General features: G+C 41.2%; 1 protein-coding gene and 1 pseudogene across 2 annotated transcripts; one reads left to right on the top strand and one right to left on the bottom strand.

The window, feature by feature from the left end:
* Positions 1–70: 70 nt before the first annotated feature.
* LOC102955266 (olfactory receptor 2C1) lies at positions 71–21173 on the top strand. Of its 2 annotated transcripts, none has more exons than XM_042972373.1 (3): positions 71–153; positions 3810–3927; positions 19981–21173. In XM_042972373.1, exon 3 carries the CDS (start codon positions 20030–20032, stop codon positions 20966–20968), a length of 939 nt encoding a protein of 312 aa, XP_042828307.1. In that variant the 5' UTR covers positions 71–153; positions 3810–3927; positions 19981–20029; the 3' UTR covers positions 20969–21173. The 2 variants fall into 2 exon arrangements, with proteins under 2 accessions (XP_042828307.1, XP_042828306.1); XM_042972372.1 differs by having other exon boundaries at positions 19495–21173.
* LOC102954968 lies at positions 12431–12805 on the bottom strand (annotated as a pseudogene).
* Positions 21174–21588: the final 415 nt, after the last annotated feature.

The following is a 21588-nucleotide window of genomic DNA, read 5'->3' as shown; positions in this document are numbered from 1 at the left end:
TGAAAATCTCTATTCTGAACCATCTTTGAGAAAAAATTCCCACATGACAGAGACCCTCTCTCCCACAGGAGGGAAGTTTAACTGAGCACGTGGGAGCTGCTTTTCACTCTTTCTGAGGGCAGAACTTGACCAACAACTTTTCAAGATGGCTATGTAAGAGGACTCTCCCGGGTTCCTCTCTGTGGTGTCCAATTATGAGAACAAGAGGCAATCCAAATGCATCATAATGAGGGTGGTCCAGGAGGGACGCTAGATGCCTGTAATAATTAACAGAACAATATATTAATAAGATGAAACTACGCAATCAACTGTTGCACTTTTAACAAGCCCCAAAGTGATTCACTCATTAAGAGTTCGGTGGCAACAGTTAATTGATAGCTTCCTGGAAGCAACTAAAAAACAAAATAATACTAATTATCCTCTAGTGTATTTGTATAGAGCATTCCCCCAGGAGCTCAAAATGCCCTCATTTACCTACTTGCATTGGCTTTAAATTTTTGTTCTTGGAATAATGTGTAAAGTGTAAATGAATACTAAAAATCATTTGAATTTTGTGATAATTCACCCCCTCAGCATTCCTGCTTGATGATAATGATGATGTGTGTGTGTGTGTGTGTGTGTGTGTATTTTAATGTTTATTCATTTTTGAGAGACAGAGAGATGGAGTGTGATCAGGGGAGGGACAGAGAGAGTGAGACACAGAATCTGAAGCAGGCTGCAGGCTGTCAGTGCAGAGCCGGACATGGGGCTCGAACCCACGAACCGCGAGATCATGACCTGAGCCGAAGTCGGACACTTAACCGACTGAGCCACCCAGGCACCCTAGATAATGTATATTTTTTAATTAGCATTTGACCATCACATTTCAGTAACTGCTAGGATGCAAAGTGACCTGGAAATTTAATACTTCTATTCCATTTTCTTCTCCATTTATTATCATACTTATTCTAAATGAGGAGTTTTCTCTCCTTTTCTGTCATTCGTGTCCATTCCATCCCTTGATCCTCTTTCTGGATCTATTCTAAAGTAGCTGCTGTATATTCCAACACCCAGGGCCCTGGTAGTCAAAAAGTGTCCTATTCTCTTTTTGCACACTTCTCTTTTTTTAAGTTTATTTATTTTGAGAGAGGGAGAGAGAGAGAGGGAACGACCAAGCAGGGGAAGGGCAGAGATGGGGGTGGACAGAGGACGCAAAGTGGGCGCACAGCCGTGGCACCAATATAGGACTCGAACTCACGACCCATAAGATCATGACCTGAGCCAAAGTCAGACGCCTAACCAGTTGAGCCACCCAGGTACCCCTGAGCTATACATTTCTGTGAAAGTCATAGTTTATCATTTATAAAACCTACTTAACCAACCGTTATTGCTACTAGAATTCCTGGTACGTTAGCCTACTGTTTATCACCTGTAACTCCCATACTGACACTTAAATTGACCTGCTTCGAAAACTTGCTCTTTCCTTATTTCTGCGTGGGGTTGTTTGCCCCCTGAAGCTTCTAGAAAGATATGCACTGTGAATGTTCATTCATTCATTCAACGTTGGGCAAATATTTACTGAGCACTTTCTATATGTCATTGTTTTACATGTTGGGATTTTATATTCGCAAACTTTTTTTGGTTTTGTCTTTTCCTTCTAAAGAATGATGGATTGGGGATAAAGAGGGCAGTTCTACATTTCTTTACATTGTTTAGGTACATAATTTGTATACGTTTATGTCATTTTCATTTGGTTGGCTGATTGGTTTTCCAAGGCCAGTTTCCCACTCTGCCTTATCTTCAAGTCCAGCTTCAGCTCCTGTAAGACAGAATAGGAAAAACATACCTCGACTAACTTAATATTAAATTTTAAAAATAGATGTGAGCAGTGCCTGGGTGGTTCAGTCGGTTAAGTGTCTACCTCTTGATTTTGGCTCAGGCCATGATCTCAGGGTTGTGAAATCGATCCCCGTGTTGTGCTCCAGGCTAACCGTGGAACCTGCCTAAGATTCTTTGTCTTCTTCTCTCTCTGCCCCTCCCCTGCTGGCTCTCTCTCTAAAAAAAAAAAAAAAAAAAAAAAAAAAAAAAAAAAAAATTAATGTGAATTGACTTAGGCATTCTACTAATTTGGGAGTGGACATTAACACCTACATTTGAAGGGCACATCCAGTATTTTTACTTATTAATTAATCTTAGGGATTTAGAAATGATTAGAATATTAAAGGCAGAGGAAAGAATTGTAGGTATACTCTTTTTTTTTTTTTAACATTTTTATTTTATTTTTGAGACAGGGAGAGACAGAGCATGAACAGGGGAGGGTCAGAGAGAGGGAGACACAGAATCTGAAACAGGCTCCAGGCTCTGAGCTGTCAGCACAGAGCCCGACACGGGGCTCAAACTCATGGACCGTGAGATCATGACCTGAGCCAAAGTCGGCCGCTTAACCGACTGAGCCACCCAGGCGCCCCTGTAGATATACTCTTAATAATACATTGAGACACAAAAGAAACTACTTTAAAAATTGTAAGCACTTTAGCATATAAGCAATTGTATTCTAGTTGCCACAAGATGAGAAGGGTTTTTTTTTTGCCTACATCTGAAATTTTCACAGCCATTAGCCCCAAAATTATCAGAAACTTAAGCAACATTATTTACCACTATCTGAAAGAAACTTTATAATGGAAAGACAACCCAGTTTTTCTAAAGGCAAAGAATCTGAATAGACATTTCTCAGAATAAGATATATAGATGGCCTATCAGCACACAAAAAGGCACTGAACATCATTAGACATCCGGGAAATGCAAATCAAATGCACAATGAGATACAATTCCTATCTATGAGCATGGCTATAATAAAGAAGTCAGATAATAACAAGTGTTATTGAGGATATGGAGAAATTGGAACTCTCATTTACTGCTGGTGAGAAGGTAAAATGTTTCAACCACTATAGAAAACACTGTGACCACCCTTCAAAAAGCTAATCATAGAATTACCATTTGACACAATCATTACACTCCTAAGTATCTACACAAGATAAATGGAAACCTGTGTCCACACGAAAACTTGTATACAAATATACATAGCAGCATTATTCACAGTAGTCCCAAACTAGAAGCAACCCAAAATGTCCATCATTGGGTAAATGGATAAAGTGGTGTGTGTGTGTGTGTGTGTGTGTGTAATGGAACATTATTTATCAATAAAAAGAAATGAAGTTCTGATGCATCATACAACATAGAGACCTTGAAACCGCACTAAGTGAAGGGATCCAGGTACAAAAGATCCCATGTCTTATGAAATATCCAGTATAGGCAAAACCTTGGAGACAGAAGACAGACGAGTTGTTGATAGGGGCTGGGAACTGGAAGAGAATGTAGGGTGATGGCTAACGGATACAGCGTTTCTTTTTGAGGTGAAGCAAATGTTCTGGAATTAAATAGTGGGGACGAATTGTGAATATGCTAATAAAACCACTGAGTTACAGCCTTTACAATGGTGAGTTTTATAGTAAGTCACTTATAGCTCAATTTAAAACTTGACTAAGAAGGGGAGTAAAGTGGAGAGTGATAAGTAGGCTTCTAGGTAACTAACAGATGCAACAGGGCAGAGTGTAGACAGAAAGAAAGATGAAGTAAAGGCTTTGAAAAGAAACTAATTTAGGAAGTCTGTGGAGGCAGGGACTAGGGAGAACCAATCTGAAGGGAGAACCAATAATAGAGAAAAGAAGCAAAATGTTAAGGATTAGAAAGGCAGAAACAGCACTATCGGTATTGGGGTTCAAGTTCTAGGTAAGATGGAGTGAGCATGTCTCTTCTTTTCTCTCACGTAGAAACAACTATAAAACTTGGATAAAATGCTTGAAGACGCTGTTTTAGGACTACAAAGAGCCAACAGCAGGAGGTGATTTGGCTAAAAGCACCGGAATTCAAAGTATCACTGGATTGATTGTGAGTTTACAATTTATTTTCTCTCATATCCCTTGATCTCAACACAACTAGAAATCCGAAAGTGAACACTGTAGTAAAGATAGAGACAAACATAAAACATTTATTTATGATAAAAACTATCAGCAAATTAGGAATGGAATGGAACTTCTTCAACGTGTAAAAAAGCATCTATTTTAAAAAAACAATGCCTAATCATGCTGAATTGCCAGAAATTAAATGCTTTCTCCCTGAGATCAGGACTAAGACAAGAATCCCCACTCCTGCTATTCCTATGCAGCGTCCTACCAGAAATCTTAGCCAGTCCAATAATGAAAGAAAAGAAAATATAAAGGGTAATATGGGGGGCTCAGTCAGTTAAGTGTCTGACTCTTGATTTTGGCTCGGGTCATGATATCACAGTTCGTCACTTTGAGCCCCACATCAGGCTTTGTGCTAACAGCACAGAGCTTGCTTGGGATTCTCTCTCTCCCTCTCTCTGCCTCTTCTCTCTCTCTCCCTGCCCCCTCTCAAAAATAAATAAACACTAACAAAATCTATTTGGAAAAAGGAAAGGAAATATAAAACATCCAGATTGGAAAGGAAAAATCAATACACTGTCTATTCAGAAAAGATGTGATTGTCAATGTAGAAAATCCTAAGACCTTACAAAAATTTCTAGAATAATTAAAGTCAGTGAGATCACAGGATGCAAAGTTAATGAAAAAATCCTATTTCTATGCGCTGGGAACAGTATCATTTACAATAGCTTCAAAGAATGAAATATTTATGTATAACTCTTAAAAACCATATATGTATGCTGAGAACTTCAAACCATTGGTGAAATAAATCAAAGAAGTCCTAAATAAATAGAGAGACATACTATGTTCATGAATTGGGAAGACTCAACATAGTAAAGATGTCAGTTCTCCCCTGACTGATCAATGGATTTAACGTAAGATGGAAAGGTAAAGGAACTAGAGTAGCCTAAAGAGTTGTGAAAAATAATAAAGATTTGAAGGAATCACATCACTTGATTATAAGACTTTTTCTAAAGCCCCATTAATCAAAACACTGTGGTATTGTCAAGGGATAGACACATAGATCAATGGAATAGAATAAAGAGTCTAGCAATAAACCCATATAAACATGACAAGTTTTTTTATAGGCAACTTTTTCCTCTTTTTTTTTTTTTTTTTAATTTTTTTTTCAACGTTTTTTATTTATTTTTGGGACAGAGAGAGACAGAGCATGAACGGGGGAGGGACAGAGAGAGAGAGAGGGAGACACAGAATCGGAAACAGGCTCCAGGCTCCGAGCCATCAGCCCAGAGCCTGACGCGGGGCTCGAACTCACGGACCGCGAGATCGTGACCTGGCTGAAGTCGGACGCTCAACCGACTGCGCCACCCAGGCGCCCCTATAGGCAACTTTTTAGTAGGTGACATTCACATTAAACAAAAGTAACTATTTTAAACTGAACATCCGAGTCGCATTTAAAACATTCTCGGGGCGCCTGGGTGGCTCGGTTAAGTGTCTGACTTCACTCAGGTCATGATCTCACGGTCTGTGAGTTCAAGCCCTGCATCGGGCTCTGTGCTGTCAGTTCAGAGCCTGGAGCCTGCTGCAGATTCTGTCTCCTCCGCTCTCTGCCCCTCCCCCACTTATGCTCTGTCTCTCTCTATCAAAAAATGAATAAACGTTAAAATTTTTTTTAAACATTCACAATGTTGTGCACCTACCACCTCTATCTAGCTCCTAAGCATTTTAATCATCCCCAAAGAAAACCCTGTATCCATTAGGTAGTTACTCCCCATTCTTCCCTTCTCACAGTCCCTGGAAACCATAAGCTTGCTTTTTGCCTTAGTGGATTTATCTATCCTGACTATTTAATGTAAATGGAGTCATACGATATGTGACCTTTGGGGTCTGGCCTTTTTCCCTTTAGCATAATGTTTCTGTAGTTCATCCATATTGTAGCGCATATCAGCACTTCCTTGCTTTTTCGGCTGAATAATATTTCATAGTATTTATATACCACAATTTATCTCTTCAGCTGCTGATGAACACTTGAGTTTTTCTACTTCTTGGTTAATGTGAATAGTGCTCCTATAAACATGCATGTGTGAACATTTGTTTGAATGTTTTAGTTGAGGGGGGGGGGCTTATACACCTAGGAGTGGAACTATCAGATCATTTGGTAATTCAATGTTTTATTATTGGGAACAAACTTTTCTATAGCGGCTGAACTATTCTACATTCTCACCAGCCATATACAGCCATATACAAGTCCAATTTCTCTACATCCTTACCAACATTTACTATTTACCTAGTTTATATTATTATTATTAATTATTATTATTATTATTACTATTGTCATCTGAATGAATGTGAAGTGATATTTCACTGTAGTTTGATTTGCATTTTCCCGATGACTAATGATGTTGAGCATCTTGTCATGTGCTTGTTAGCCATTTCTCTTCTTTGGAGACATGTCTATTCAAGTCCTTGGGCCATTTAAAACTTGGGTTTTTAGGGCACCAGTGTGGTTCAGTTGTTTAAGCATCTGGCTCTTATTTTTGGCTCAGGTCATGATTTCACGATTTGTGGGTTTGAACCCCACATGAGGCTCTACACTAACATTGCAGAGCTTGCTTGGAATTCTCACTGTCTCCCTCTCTGTCTCTTAAATAAACTTTTAAAAAAAAACTTGGGTTGTCTTTTTGTTTTTGAGTTGTGGAAGTTCCTTATATATTCTGGATATTAAACCCATACCCTATATATGATTTACAAGTATCTTCTTTCCTTATGTAGGTTTTCTTCTCACTTTCATGATGAAGTCCTTTGATACACAAATTTTAAGAATTTTTATAAGTTCCAATTTATCTATTTTTTCTTTTGTTGCTTTTGCTTCTGGTATCATGTCTAAAAACCCATTGACAAATCCAAGGTCACAAAGATTTACCCGTATATTTTCTTCTAAACGTTTTATACTGTTAGCTCTTATATTTAGGTCATGGATCCATTTTCATTAATTTTTGTGTATGATGTGAAGTAGGGGTTTTTGTTTTTGTTTGGCATGTGGCTATCCAGTTGTCCCAGCACCATTTGTTGAAGAAACCGTTCTTTCCCCCATTGAATGGTCTTGTGGTCTTTATTGAAAATCAGTTGACCATAGATAAAGGGGTGTATTTCTGGAGTCTCGATGCTATTCTAGCAGTCTACATGTCTATGCTTATGTCAGTACCACATCATTTTGAATTATAGTATGTTTTGAAATTGGGAAGTGTGAATCCTCCAACTTTTTTTTTTTAGGCTGTTTTGGCTAATCAGGATCCCTTGCAATTCCATATGAATTTGAGGATTGGCTTCTCCATTTCTGCAAAAAGACCATTGAAATTTTGACAGGGATTGCACTGAATCTGTAGATAGCTTTGGGGTGTACTGCCATATTAACAGTGTAAAGTTTTCTAATCCATGAACACAGGGTGTCTTCTGTTTCATTTATATCTTCTTTAACTTATTTTATTAATTAAATTCTATTTAATTTATATATATACCTTATAGTTTTTAGCATAGAAGTCTTTCATCTCTTTTGTTAAATTTATACCTAGGTATTTTATTCTTTAGGATGTTATTGTAAATTGAATTGTTTTCTTAATTTCTTTTTTATATTATTCATTGCTGGTATATACAAACACAACTAATTTTTCTATGTTGATCTCATATCCTGAAACTTTGCTGGATTGTTTATTATTTATAGTGATTTCTATGTGGATTCTTTGGGATTTTCTATATATAGGATCCTATCATCTATGAATAGAGAAAGATTTATTTCTTCCTTTCCAATATGAATGCTTTTTATTTCTTTTTCGTGCCTCTTGATTTACCATAGAACTTTCAGTGAAATGCTAAATATCAGTGATGAAACTGTGCATCTTTACTTTGATTCTTATTTTTGGCAGAAAGCTTTTAGTCTTTTACCATTGAGCATGATGTTGGCTGTGGGATATTATTATTATTATTATTATTATCATCATCATCATCATCATCATCATTATTACCCCTTTATCATGTTGAGGAAGTTCCCTTCCATTCCTAGTCTGTTAAGTGTTTTTATCATGAAAGGGTATTGGGTTTTATCTAATGGTTTTACTGCATCATTCATTTCTTCCCTTTACTTTATAATGTAGTGAATTACATTATATGTAATTCAACATTATGTTGAATCACCCTTGCATTCAGGGAATAAGTTCTACTTAGTTATGCTATATAATCTTGTTAATATGCTGTCGGACACAGTTTGTTAGTATTTTTTTTAATGTTTAATGTTTTTATTTATTTTTGAGACAGAGAGAGAGCATGAGCAGGGGAGGGGCAGAAAGAAGGGGAGACACAGAATCCGAAGCAGGCTCCAGGCTCTGAGATGTCAGCACAGAGCCTGACTCAGGGCTCAAACTCACGGACTGTGAGATCATGATCTGAGCTGAAGTCTGAGCTGATCTGAGCTCAACCAGCTGAGCCACCCAGGCGCCCCAGTTTGTTAGTATTTTGTTGAGGATTTTTTGCATCTATATGCATAAGGAACATTAGTGGGTAGTTTTCTTTTCCTGGAATCTCTATGTCTGTGGCCAAATTATATTTGACAAAGGTGCAAAAACAATTTAGTAGATAAAGGACAGTCTTTTCAATGAATGATTTTGGAAGAATTGGACATCCTTATGGAAAAAAAGAACCTCCATGTAAACCTTATAGCTTATATAAAAGTTAACCCCAAATTGGTTACAGTCCTAACTGTAAAATCTAAAACTCTACAACTTCTAGAAGAAAATAGGAGGAAATCTTGTGACCTTGGAATTAAGCAAAGAATTCTTAGACATGATGTTAGAACACAGTCCATAAAATAAAAAAACAAATATATTGGATTCTGTTAAAATTTTTAAATTTCACATGAAAGTCACTGTTAAAATAATGAGAAGACTGCTTTGGAAAAGAAACTGGTAGTTCCTCAAAAGGTTAAACATCTGTCTGACCCAATAATTCCAAAACTAGGTATGTATCCAAAAGAAGTGAAAACATGTCCACATAAGAACCTATTCACAAATGTTCATAGCAGTATTATTCACAACAGCCAGAAGTGGAAACAATGTAAATGTTAATCAGAAATAAAAGGAATGGAGGACGGGGGTGCCTGGGTGGCTCAGTCAGTTGAACGTCCAACTCTTGATTTTGGCTCAGGTCAGGATGCCAGGGTCGTGGGATTGAGCCCTGCGTCAAGCTGTGCTCTGGGCGTGGAGCCTGCTCTTTCCCACTTCCCCTCCCCCTACTTTTGCATGAACATGCTCTCTCTTTCTAAAATAAAAAAAAAAAAAACAGGAATGAAATACTGATTTATGTCATAACATGGGTAAACCTTGAAAACATTATGCCAATTGAAAGAAACCGGTCACAAAGGACCACATATTATACGAATCCTTTTACATGAAACGTTCAAAATAAGTAGATCTGTACAGAAAGTAGACTGGTTGTTGCCTAGAGCTTGGGTGTGGGTGGGAAGGTTGGGTCAAAATGGCAATAGGTATGAAGTTTCTTTCCGTGATTATGAAAATGTGCTAAAATTGATTATGAAGATGGTTTGTACAGCTCTGTGAATATACCAAAATCTATCAATCTCACACTTTAAATAGGTAAATTGCATCATGTGTGAATTATATTGATAAAGGTGTTATAAAAAATAAGAATAAGGGACGCCTGGGTGGCTCCGTCGATTGAGCATCCGACTCTTGATTTCAGCTCTGGTCGTGATCCCAGGGTCATGGGATCGAGTCCTATATTGGGCTCTGTGCTGAACATGGAGCCCGTTTGGGATTTTTCTCTCTCTCTTTCAGCCCCCCTCCTCCACTCACAAACTCTCTCTCTCTAATAATAATAATAATAGTAATAACAATAATAACAATTTTTAAATAATAAAAATAAGAATAAAAGACAAGCTATTGACAGGAGAAAATATTTGCAGACCACCTATCTGACAGAGGGCTTGTATCTAGAATATATGAGGAAATCTCAAAACTGAACAATAAGCGAACAGTCCAATTTTAAAGTGGGCAAAAGACATAGACAACAGGATATGCAGATGGAAAGTTAGCAGCTGAAAGAGGTTCACCATTGTTAGTCATCAGGGAAATGAAATTAGAACCACAGTGTGGTATCACCGCACACATGTCAGAATGCCCAGAATAAGAAGTTGTGACAACATCAAATGCTGGCGATAATATGGAGGAACTGGATCGCATATGTTGGTGAAGGTAATACAAAATGATACAGCCACTCTGGAAAACATCTTGATAGTTGCCTATGAAACTAAACATGCAACTACCGTAAGAACCAGCAATTAAAGTCTTGGGCATTCATCCCGAAAAATAAAACCTTAATGGCTTGAGGTGATCTCTGAAAATGTCTCGCTATTCACTTGACCCAGAAAACCCTACAAGATCATGCAAATCAGGAGATTCAGATCTTTGTTCACTTTAAGAACACGTGTGAAACTGCTTAGGCTACCAAAGGCATACATCCCCGAAAAGCCACCAAGTGTCTGAAAGATGCCACTTTGCAGAAACGATGCGTGCCATTCCATCACTACAGTGGTGGAATTGGTAGGTGTAGCCAGGCCAAACTCTGGGGCTGGACACAGGGTCAGTGGCCCAAAAAGAGTGCTGAATTTTTACTGCACATGCGTACAAATTCATAGAGTGATGCTGAACTTAAGTGTTTAGATGTAGATTCTCTGGTCATTGAGCACATCCTAGTGAACAAAGCCCCCAAGATACAGTATAGAACTTACAGGGCTGATGGTCAGATTAACCCATACATAAACTCTCCCTGGCATATTGAGATGATCCTTACTGAAAAAGAGCAGATTTTTGGAAACCAGGAAAGGAGGTTACTGAGAAGTAAAAGATACCCTAGAAGAAACCGAAGAAACAAAAACTTACAGCCCAGGAGTAAATTCTGCATAAAATGAATGTAAATAAAAGTAAACACAACACAAAACCCTTATATTTAGACAAAAAACATATGCAAATACTAGTAACATCTATATTCATATAGCCAAAAACTGGAAACAGTCCACATGTCTTTCAACAGGTGAATAGTTAAATCATGGTTTAACTATTTAAATACTACGGACTACTATTCAGCAGTGAAAAGGAATGAGCCACCAATGCATGCAAACCTGCAAAGAGTTGGATGAATCCCCAATAAATTATGCTGAGTGGTGAAAGCCAATCCCAAAAGGTCCTATACTATATGTCTCCATTTATATTAAGTTTTTGAAGTGGCAAAATTTTACAGATGCTGAACAGATTGATGGTTACAAGGGGTTAAGGGAACAGGAGGTAGGTGGGTATGGTTATCAAAAGGCAACCTCTGGAGTCCTTATGTTAATGGAACTGTTCTTTATCTTGACTGTAGTGGAGGACATACTAACCTACACATGTGATGTAATTGTAGAGAACTAAATATACATACACACATGCGTACACACCACACACATAATTGCAAGTAAAATGGGGGAACTGTGAATAAGATTGGTGGGTTGTACCGCAACTTCTGACTTGTGAGAATGTACTATATATATATAGTTCTGCATCCTGTTATGACTAAAAGAAACTAGGTAAGAATACATGAGTCTCTCTATATGATTTCTTATAACTGTGTGTGAATCTGCAATTATCTTACCAGAAATTTAATTTAAAAATGGGCAAAAGTCATGAACAGACACTTCACCAAAGAGGATATAAGAACAGCAAATGATACAAAAAAGGATGTTCGACATCATTAGCTATCAGGGAAATGCAAATGAAAACTAGGATAAGCTATCACTACACACCTATGAGAATGGCTAAAATAAAAATAAAATACCAAGCAGTAGCAAACGTGTGGAGCAACTGGAGAGGTCATACATCACTGCTAGGAATGCAAAATGATACAACCATTCTGGAAAATCATTTGGCAATTTACTATAAAGTTAAACATACACTTACAGTGTGACCCAGAAATCCCACTCCTGTGTACCTACCCTAGGGGAATAAAAACATGCTCCCACAAAAACCGGAACACAAATACGTATAGAACTTCCCTTCATCATCACCATAAACTGAAAACAACCACAACAGATGAATGGACAAACTGTGGTACATTTGTACAGTAGAATGTTAGTCAGGAATAAAAAGGAACAAACTTTTGGTACACATGACAACTTGGATGAATCTCAAGAGCATTGTACTAGTTCAAACGGTTACATACAGTAAAATTCCACTTAGGTGATATTATTAAAAAAGACAATTTATATGATATTTTCATCTCTGTAGGGTTGGAGAGCAGATCAGTGGCTGCCAGCGTCATTGGGTTGTGGGGGGTGACTCCAAAGGGATAGCAGGAGGGAGTTTTGGGGGGTGACTGAACGATTCTGTGTCCTGAGTATGGTGATTATTACCCAAATCTATACATGTGTTAAATCTTTTTTTTTTGAAGTGAACATAACCTCAAGATTTTATTATCTTCATAATGTAACAAAATATGAAGCTTAGAACTGGATCAGTTGGGACTTTGTCTTCTTATCTCCTCCCAGTGCAAAATGCTTGCATCTCTTAATAGCCAGCATTCTCTTAGATCTGCAGTTGGGTTCAACACATTCAAGCCTCAGCACATTCTTCTTTGTAGTTTTAGCCTTTTTCCAGAAAATCAGCTAAGTTTGCCCACCATGGCCACTCTGTTTCCTGTCACAACGCCGCTTTCCCTGGGCATAAAGAGAATCTGCCTTTCTTGTACTGTGTCACTTTGTGGGGTTGGTGCTTGCCACGTTTCTTTCAGAAAGTCCGGCAGGTTTTAGGAACGTTCACCATGGTTGTGAGAGCACTATCAGCACAGAAAGACTATACATGTGTTAAAAATTTTAAAAGAAAAAAATCACTCTCACTGAAAGTAAAAATAAATAAAGCTATTTTTATTAGCAGATTATGTAACTGCCTACAGTTATATGGAATCCAAGAGAATAAACAGCTAAAGTTAGTATCTTGCTGGATAGAGGATCAGTGTATAAATCAATTACTTTCCTATATACCAGCAAAGTTAGAACGTTTATACAATTATTGCAAAAAAGATATTATTCAGTGACTAATCTAACAAAAGATGTGCAAGACCTTTATGGAAAAAAAGATGTCATAATTAAAGCACATTAAAGACTTATAAAAACTCTCATCACAGATGGGATGACTCAGACTCGCAGAGTTGATTCTTCTCAGTTAATTTACAAATTTAATACAATTCTATTCACAATACCAACAGGGCTTATTTTGAAATCTGAAAAGGCTGATTTAAAAATGTATGTGAGGGGCCCCTGGATGGCTCAGTTAGTTGAGCAACTGACTCTTGATCTCAGCTCAGGTCTTGACCTAGGGGTCCTGAGTTCAAGCCCTGCATTGGACTCTATGCTGGGTGTAAAGCCTACTTAAAAAAAAAAAATTGGAGGCCCCTGGGTGGCTCAGTCCATTAAGCATCTGACTCTTGACCTGGCTCAGGTCATGATCTTAACAGTTTCATGAGTCTAAGCCCTGCAAGGGTCTCTGTGCTGTCAGTGCAGAGCCTGCTTGGGATTCTGTCTCTCCCTCCCTCTCCCCTCCCCTGCTCGTGTTCTCATTCTCTCAAAATTAATAAACAAACTTTAAAAAATTCAAAATGTATGTGAAAGAGCAAAAGGTCAAGAATGCTCAAGACAGTTTTGAAGACCAGCAAATGCGGGAATTCAAAGCCTAGAGTTCTTTTGGTAGGACGTTACTGTTTACTCTTTCAACTTCTTCAATGATTAAATTCTATTTTCTGTCATGTGCCAATTTCAGCATTTCATCTTCCTCCACAATTTAGTAATTTCATCTAGATTTTCAGATTTACTGCTATAGAGTTGTTTTATATTAGTTCTACTATGTCTCTTTTATTTTCCTTCTTAAAATTTGTATTTTATATTTTTTATGTTCTACTGTTTCATATGAGCCACACCAGTAATTGGATTCTCTCTTGTATCTCTTTTCCAACTGGTTGCAGTAAATGCTTAATATTTTCTCAAAAATTTAAATTATGGGGGCGCCTGGGTGGCTCAGTCGGTTGAGCGTCCGACTTCAGCTCAGGTCACGATCTCGCGGTCCGTGAGTTCGAGCCCCGTGTCAGGCTCTGGGCTGATGGCTCAGAGCCTGGAGCCTGCTTCTGATTCTGTGTCTTCCTCTCTCTCTGCCCCTCCCCCACTCATGCTCTGTCTCTCTCTGTCTCAAAAATAAATAAATGTTAAAATTTTTTTTTAATTTAAATTATGAAAATAACAAAATATACATAGAAAAAAATCTATGTAGAATAATATAATGAACACCTTTGCACCTACTACCCAATTAAATAAAATCTAACAAGTATAATTGAAGATCATGTGTACCACTTCCCATTCTTATTCCATTCCTTCTCTCTCCAAATTTAACCACTATCATGAGTTTGGTGTTCATTGTGGGATTTTTTGGTAGTCAGAGCAGTGACTCGGGAATTTGATTACCTGGGTTCATACACCAGTTCCACTTCGTATTAGCTGTGTGGTCAGAGCCTGGAGCCTGCTTCCGATTCTGTGTCTCCCTCTCTCTCTGCCCCTCCCCCGTTCATGCTCTGTCTCTCTCTGTCTCAAAAATAAATAAATGTTAAAAAAAATTTAAAAAAAAGTGGATAAACACTAAAAAAAAGAAAAAAAAAAGGAAAGCATTTTAACAACTGAGCTAGATCATATGAAAGTACCTTAAAAGGGACAAAATTATATCCTTAGTAACCATTTAAGGAGTGTGGTAATTCTTATTACTCATTAATTAGTAATGTGTGTTTGGGACGGGCCTGAGGTGAAAGATGGAGAGGGTTCTTCAGGGACAGCTCCCCCCTGCCCCCACCGCCCCGTTTGCTGGCCATGCCGGTGCTTAGTGCTAATTGCCTTTGGGGGATGGTTGTGCCCCCCGGGCTCTGCAGAAGGAGCCAGAACCAGCCAGGCTTCCAGGCAGCAGGGCCTGTGCTTCTCAGATGGCCAAGGCCGGCCCCAGGGTTAAAAGCCTGCGCTCCCAACTCGTGGGCAAGGAGCAGCCACATGGCACATCGTCCTCTCTGATCATCACTCTCTCATTTGATCCACCAAGGACAGCGTGATGGGATTTGGGAGAGCCCTGAAGCCAAAGGTATATTTCCATGAAAATCTGCAGGCTTTTATGAATAGAGACTTCAGAGTATATGGAAGAGAGGTGAAAAGGGAAAAACGATGGGGAAAGGAAGGAGAAAAGAGAGAGTATGGAACGAATCGCTTTTTAAAGGCACAGGTCTTGGAATCTTCCCACAGGAGAAAGGTTGGAAGTAACATGGTAATAGAGCCCCGAGCCCGTTTGTGACCTTGTCCATCAGCTGAGAGAAGAGATGGGAGGGGGAAATATTCGAGCTGTGAAGGGAAGTTTTGAAACTACACGTGAGGACCTCTTTGACAGAGTCATTTCTTTTCCTTCTTTTTTTTTTAAATGTTTATTTATTTTTGAGAGAGAGACAGAGACAGAGCGTGAGCAAGGGAGGGAGGTCAGAGAGAGGGAGGCACAGAATCCGAAGCAGGCTCCAGGCTCTGAGCTATCAGCACGGATCCCGACGCAGGGCTTGAACTCACAAACCGTGAGATCATGACCTGAGCCGAAGTCAGACACTTAACCGACTGAGCCACCCAGGTGCCCCTAACAAAGTCATTTCTAAAATGGTCCAGGAGAGGACCTGGGAAATTCTCAACTATGAGGATTAAAAAAACAAAACGAAACACTTTAGCATACATACCCGTGTCCTAAGAACAGCATCCTCAGCAGAAGAAGGTCATGGAAGGCTTCGGTACAGTCCTGGGCCCTCAGGCAGGCAAATCTCTAAGCCCATCTTTTTCTCCCATGTGTTATCGCGCTGAAATCTAAAAATGTCCAGTCATAATATCTCTTGCTTTTAATTTAAGCCTGGTTTGCTTTTCACACATAAGGAGAGCACCTGCTCTCACACATCTTTAAAATCCCCTCACTATCGTGAAGACACTAACTGGAAGGGAAAACCAAAGCAAACCTCCCTTCACCCACTTCTCAAACGAGTTAGCCTCTTAGCCGTTCTCCATAGGATCTAGTTCCTTCTGCCGCCTCCTCTGTAGAACTCTGCACATGTTCCGTGTCTTTTAAACCGTCAGGCAAATCAGGTAAGAACTTCCCCTAAGGAACTGCCCAGGCAGCACAAGGCAGAGCACTCTCCCCCTGGCCCTCGCATCAAACATTCTGGGTTTCCTTTGACGACACCCGTTGCAAGGAACTGTCACCAGCTTGCAGAGACGCGTAACCTAGAGAGCTATTCCCGGAACCCCCTGCTTATCCCGCCGGTTCCATTCTCAGTCTGAGGTGTTCAGTTTGTATACCTGGGTGATATGTGGCCATGCGTTTAGCCCTTGTTCTATTTGGTGAGATCCTATGCTCATTAGAACTGCCACCCGAGCCAGGCTCATGGTCCCTGCAGCCACGATTGTTCTAACAGGAGCATCAGAAACCAATTTTAAGGAAACTTGGTTGTCTTCCCTGATGTGAACGTCAAAAGTTAAAGTCCCCTTCAGACGGCATTTTCCCCCTTCACTCCTCTTTATAACTGATTTCTTAGATTTCAGTATTTTTAAACTGCGGTGCCCCTTAGGCATTACACGTCCCACAAGTTTAGTTTTGAACTGTCACCTTTCTCACTTATTGGTCCTATCTTACCTCTTTTAAGATTCCAACTCCCTCATCTCTAATTCTCGGATTCTAAGATTTGGGGATAAAATTCCTGTTAATCTGATCAAATACCTTAGACCTTCTGACCGGAGAGATTTTGATTGTATTTCACCTTAGACTTCGCCCTTCTACACAAAGTGTGTTTTGTCTTGGGTTCTTGCGGGCCATTCTGCCGCAGTGTCATTCTCCACAGAAAACCCTATTTCCCGTTCTGAGCAGGTCGTCGAGAAAGATTCACTTAGAACTTCCATGCAAGATAGTCAGGCACAAACCGGGCTCTCCAGAGTAGCACTGCCAACGACCTCCCAAATAAATGAAATACCGAAAACACGTCTAAAAACCTCTCTACCAGGATTGGGAATTTACAATTGGGTTTGTTTGTTGATGATGACTCACTTTCACTTTATTGCTCGGGCTCACATTAAAGCAAGGCTTGGAGTCTCAGAACACACAGTCACCAATGGGGAGTGCCAGCAGCTCGGGAGCAAGTTTCCATGACAGGAGGCAGCCAACCCCAATCCCAGATGCGGCACCTAATCCACAAGTGGTCAGTGAAGAGTTGTGGGATTTAGAGCAGGCAGAAAACTGGGTAAAGGTGGGAAATTACAATATCCAGCATTCTTTTTGAGACACAGATCTTGGCTCCTTTTCTCAATATCCTGAACATTCAGTCCAAATCCACAGGCAGGCCAGGATGGTAACCATCTATGTATCATAGGAGCCATTCTTGGAAATCATTCCGTACGCAAGCAACCTCCATCTGGGTGCCCCCCACCCCCCGCCTAAATTGCCCCATAAATGGTGTACCCTTTGCGTTCAATATTGTCCTCTCTGGGCTTCTCTTAAAATGCCAGTAGTTCTGGATCAGTTTAACGTTCCCAAATTATGACAGAAATAGGAACAAGGGAAGAGACCTTCGAGGGAGGAAAGTACCCTGAAGAGCAGTTGAGTTGCTGAATTCAGACTGGAAGTTACAGTCACGTTGGCTTGGGGAGTCTGTCAAGCTCAGGCCAAGAGTCTAGCTGGTCTTGCATTTCCTTCTGCACTTTCTGGGGGCTGAGGCTGATAGCTTCCCACTCTCGGTACAGCTTTTTCTTTTCTGTTTTGGCTGATTTCTTCTTGGGATAAAAACTCCATAGGCACAGAGCACAGTCTGGAAGAAATTTTGGCATCTCTGAGCTTCCACAAAGCACCAGACACCCAAAGACCGGACAGTTTGTGGAAGGAGATGAACAGTGTCTGTCTGTTTCTTTCCCCTAGAGGGATACAAGAGGGAGGCACTTCTATCCAGAGGTAGTGAGATGGGCTTCAGGAAGAACTTACAAAGAGAAAGATGAGCTGGCCCTCAGATGGTCGCTCAGTTCCTCAGCTACCTTAAATTCTTCTTTTTTTAAATGTTTATTTATTTTGGGGAGGGTGAGAGTGGGCGGGGGAGGGGTACAGAAAGATTGGGAGAGGGGGTCTGGAGCAGACTCTGCGGGGACAGCAGTGTGCCCGATGCGGGGCTTGACCTCACCAACCGCGAGATCATGACCTGAGCCAAAGTTGGACCCTCAACTGACTGAGCCACCCAGGCGCCCCAGCTACCTTAAGCCTTAAATGAAAAAGATAAGTAGTCACCTCCACTTGAGGTATAACATAGAGGCATGGAGGTGGGTTGAAAAGTCCTCCGAAATGCTTACCATCCCTGACTCACTAGAGGGATGCTATTGCTGACTTAAACCTACAATTAGAAGCCATGTCCCTTCTGACTTCTAGGCGGAAGCTATCATCCGGATTGCCAGTATTTTGGCAACTAATTGACGGAAAGGACAGTTATCGGGGTCTTTAGCCAAGAGATGTGGCCGACTGGCCACCACCTGGTGCACCGGAAGTAGCAAACACACCAGCACACTTCCCTTGAGTAGCGTCTCCCAGCAAGCTTGCTCTTTGGGTGTGGCAACCAGGGTTCCTGTGGAACACATCGTGGTCCAGAGAAAGAGGAAGAGAATTTGCTCCCAGTCTTCAGTGTCCAGATGAGGACAGCTGCCTCAAAGACTGCTTTCTTCTCGAGTTTGTTTTATTTAGTTTTTAAAAATCTTTAAATGTTTATTCTATTTTTGAGAGAGAGAGAGAGAGAGAGAGAGAGAGAGAGAGAGAGAGAGAGCAAGCAGGGAAGGGGCAGGGAGAGAGGGAGACACAGGATCCGAAGCAGGCTCCTGGCTCTGAGCTGTTAGCCCAGAGCCCGACGTGAGGTTCGAACCCACGAACCGTGTGATCATGACCGGAGCCAAAGTCGGCGCTTAACCGACTGAGCCACCCAGGCACCCCAGGTTTGCTTTATTTACTAAAGAAGGTAAAAGGGCTTTTGGCTTATGATTTTCAACAAAGCCTAGGTCGTACCCAATGAAAGGAGATGCTAATGGGCCCATTGTTAACAAGAGCTATTTTTTGTGCGTGAGGTGGTAAGACTTACTCCATAGTTTAGACATGGGCATGGGGTCCTATACCTCAAAGGGTCAAGGATATCCTCTGAGATCTTCTAGTTTCCTTTACTAATAATGGGTTCCGATTAGCCGAAATAACCCCATTTTGGATAAGTGCTGTTTATTTCTTCAGTCTGTTCCACCTAAACTTACTTAGGCTTATGTGAAGCTTTGTTTATTTGAAGTCCTACTTTTAGCTCCTCTTAACTTACATGTTTGTATCTTCTGTGTTTGGTGAATAAGTCTGTATTCACTCTTCCACCTTTTTTTTTTTTTTCCATGATTTTATAGACTCATCATGTTCTTCTTCACACTTCATCTTTCTGGATCGGGAGTTTTCACCATGGAGGGGGGGAGATGTAGGAGAGGGAGAAACGTTCATCAGAAACTTCTGGAGGGCTTTTCCGAAGACAGCGGGTCTGCTTCCCCCTCCCCTGAGCATATCAAAACCTTGGCTAGGGAAATGTGTATTTAAAGAATTTCTACATGTAATTCTGAGGTCAGTTCCCTCCATCCTTGTAACCACTGTGCTGAACTGAAGATCCCTAATGCCCTGCTTCTTCATAAGGCACGGCTTTCATTACAGCAATAGCTCGTGTTCGCCATCTGGGTGACACAACATTTCCATTCATGTGATACCGATAGAGGGTGGGGGTTGCACGAACGTTTGCGGTCATAAAAATTAAATTGGTACTTAAATCTGATGCCCAGAAAACTATTGGACCCTCTCTCATGCAGAGCAGCCTTATCCTTCTTGTTCACTTGCTTTTCTCTCAGCAAGTGGCCGTCTCCCCGGACAGACTCTTCAAGTGACTGGACAAGCAGAATGGCAGAGGCCAACAACAGCTTTTCAGAGGGCTTCGTCCTGATGGGTATATCTGACCATCCCCAGCTGGAGATCGTCTTTTTCGTAGTCATTCTCTTCTCTTACTCACTGACCCTAGTTGGGAATTCGACCATCATCCTGCTCTCCCGCCTGGATGCCCGGCTCCACACCCCCATGTACTTCTTCCTCAGCAACCTCTCCTCCCTGGACCTCGCTTTTGCTACCAGCTCGGTCCCCCAAATGCTGACCAACTTACGGGGACCAGGTAAGACCATAAGCTACGCTGGCTGTGTGATCCAGCTCTATGTTTTCCTCTGGCTAGGGGCCACCGAGTGCATCCTGCTCGTGGTGATGGCATTCGACCGCCACGTGGCAGTTTGCCAGCCCCTGCGCTACACCGTCATCGTGAGCCCTCGGCTCTGCTGGCCGCTGGCTGCCATTGCATGGCTGGGCGGCTTGAGCAACTCCGTGATCCGGTCAACGTTCACGCTGCAGCTCCCACTGTGTGGGCACCGGAGGGTGGACAACTTCCTGTGTGAGGTGCCTGCCATGATCAAACTGGCCTGTGGAGACACAAGTCTCAACGAGGCCGTGCTCAATGGCGTCTGCGCCTTCTTCACTGCCGTCCCGCTGAGCATCATCCCGATCTCCTACTGCTCCATAGCTCGGGCAGTGCTGAAGATCCGCTCAGCTGAGGGACAGAGAAAGGCCTTTAATACTTGCCTTTCCCTTCTGGTGGTGGTGCTCCTCTTCTATGGGTCAGCTATCTACGGGTACCTCCTTCCGGCTAAGACCAGCCACCAGGGCCGGGGCAAATTCATTTCCCTCTTCTACTCTGTGGTCACGCCAATGGTGAACCCTCTCATCTACACTCTGAGAAACAAGGAGGTAAAGGCGGCACTGAGGAGGCTGCTGGGAAAGGGAAGAGAACTCGGCTGAGAGGAGGGAAAGCTCCATCATGCATCCCCTCTTCTTCTCTACACACTTTTTCTCATTCTCGCTCTGGCCAGATGAACATGAGGAGGACTAACCCTACTACGGCCAAGACGTGTTCCCAGTAGCCCTAAGCTGTTAAGGCATGGCTAGTGTTGTTTCTAATGCTCTACACTTGGTCACGAAAAATCCCGTGGACTACAGGTAACGGAGTAGATGTGTCCCATCAACAGCTCACGGGTTGTTGATTTAGTACAGATCTGGCTCACTGTCTCTATGGTCCACGTACTATTTGTTACATGTAATAAAATATTACATATTTTTATATTTCTAGAGATTTCTGTGCTTTATTTAAAAAATTTTAATGTTTATCTAATTTTGAGAGAGAGAAAGGGAGAGAGAACGAGCAGGGGAGGGGCAGAGAGAGAGGGAGACACAGAATCCGAAGCAGGCTCCAGGCTCCGAGCTGTCAGCACAGAACCCGACGCGGGGCTCGAACTCACAGACCGCGAGAACGTGACCTGAACCAAAATCAGATGCTTAACTACCTGAGCCTGAGTCACCCAGGCGCCCCACTGTACTTTTCTTTAAAAAGCACTGCCACTTGCAATATCTATATATCATGA

Source organism: Panthera tigris, chromosome E3, assembly GCF_018350195.1.
Source record: "Panthera tigris isolate Pti1 chromosome E3, P.tigris_Pti1_mat1.1, whole genome shotgun sequence".
In the NCBI taxonomy this organism is placed as follows: Eukaryota; Metazoa; Chordata; class Mammalia; order Carnivora; family Felidae; genus Panthera; species Panthera tigris.
This window is presented reverse-complemented; position numbering and strand designations above follow the sequence as displayed.

Bases quoted from the DNA above. Each gene is read 5' to 3' on its own strand.
- LOC102955266 (XM_042972372.1), top strand. From the start codon at position 19,907: ATGCCCAGAAAACTATTGGACCCTCTCTCATGCAGAGCAGCCTTATCC.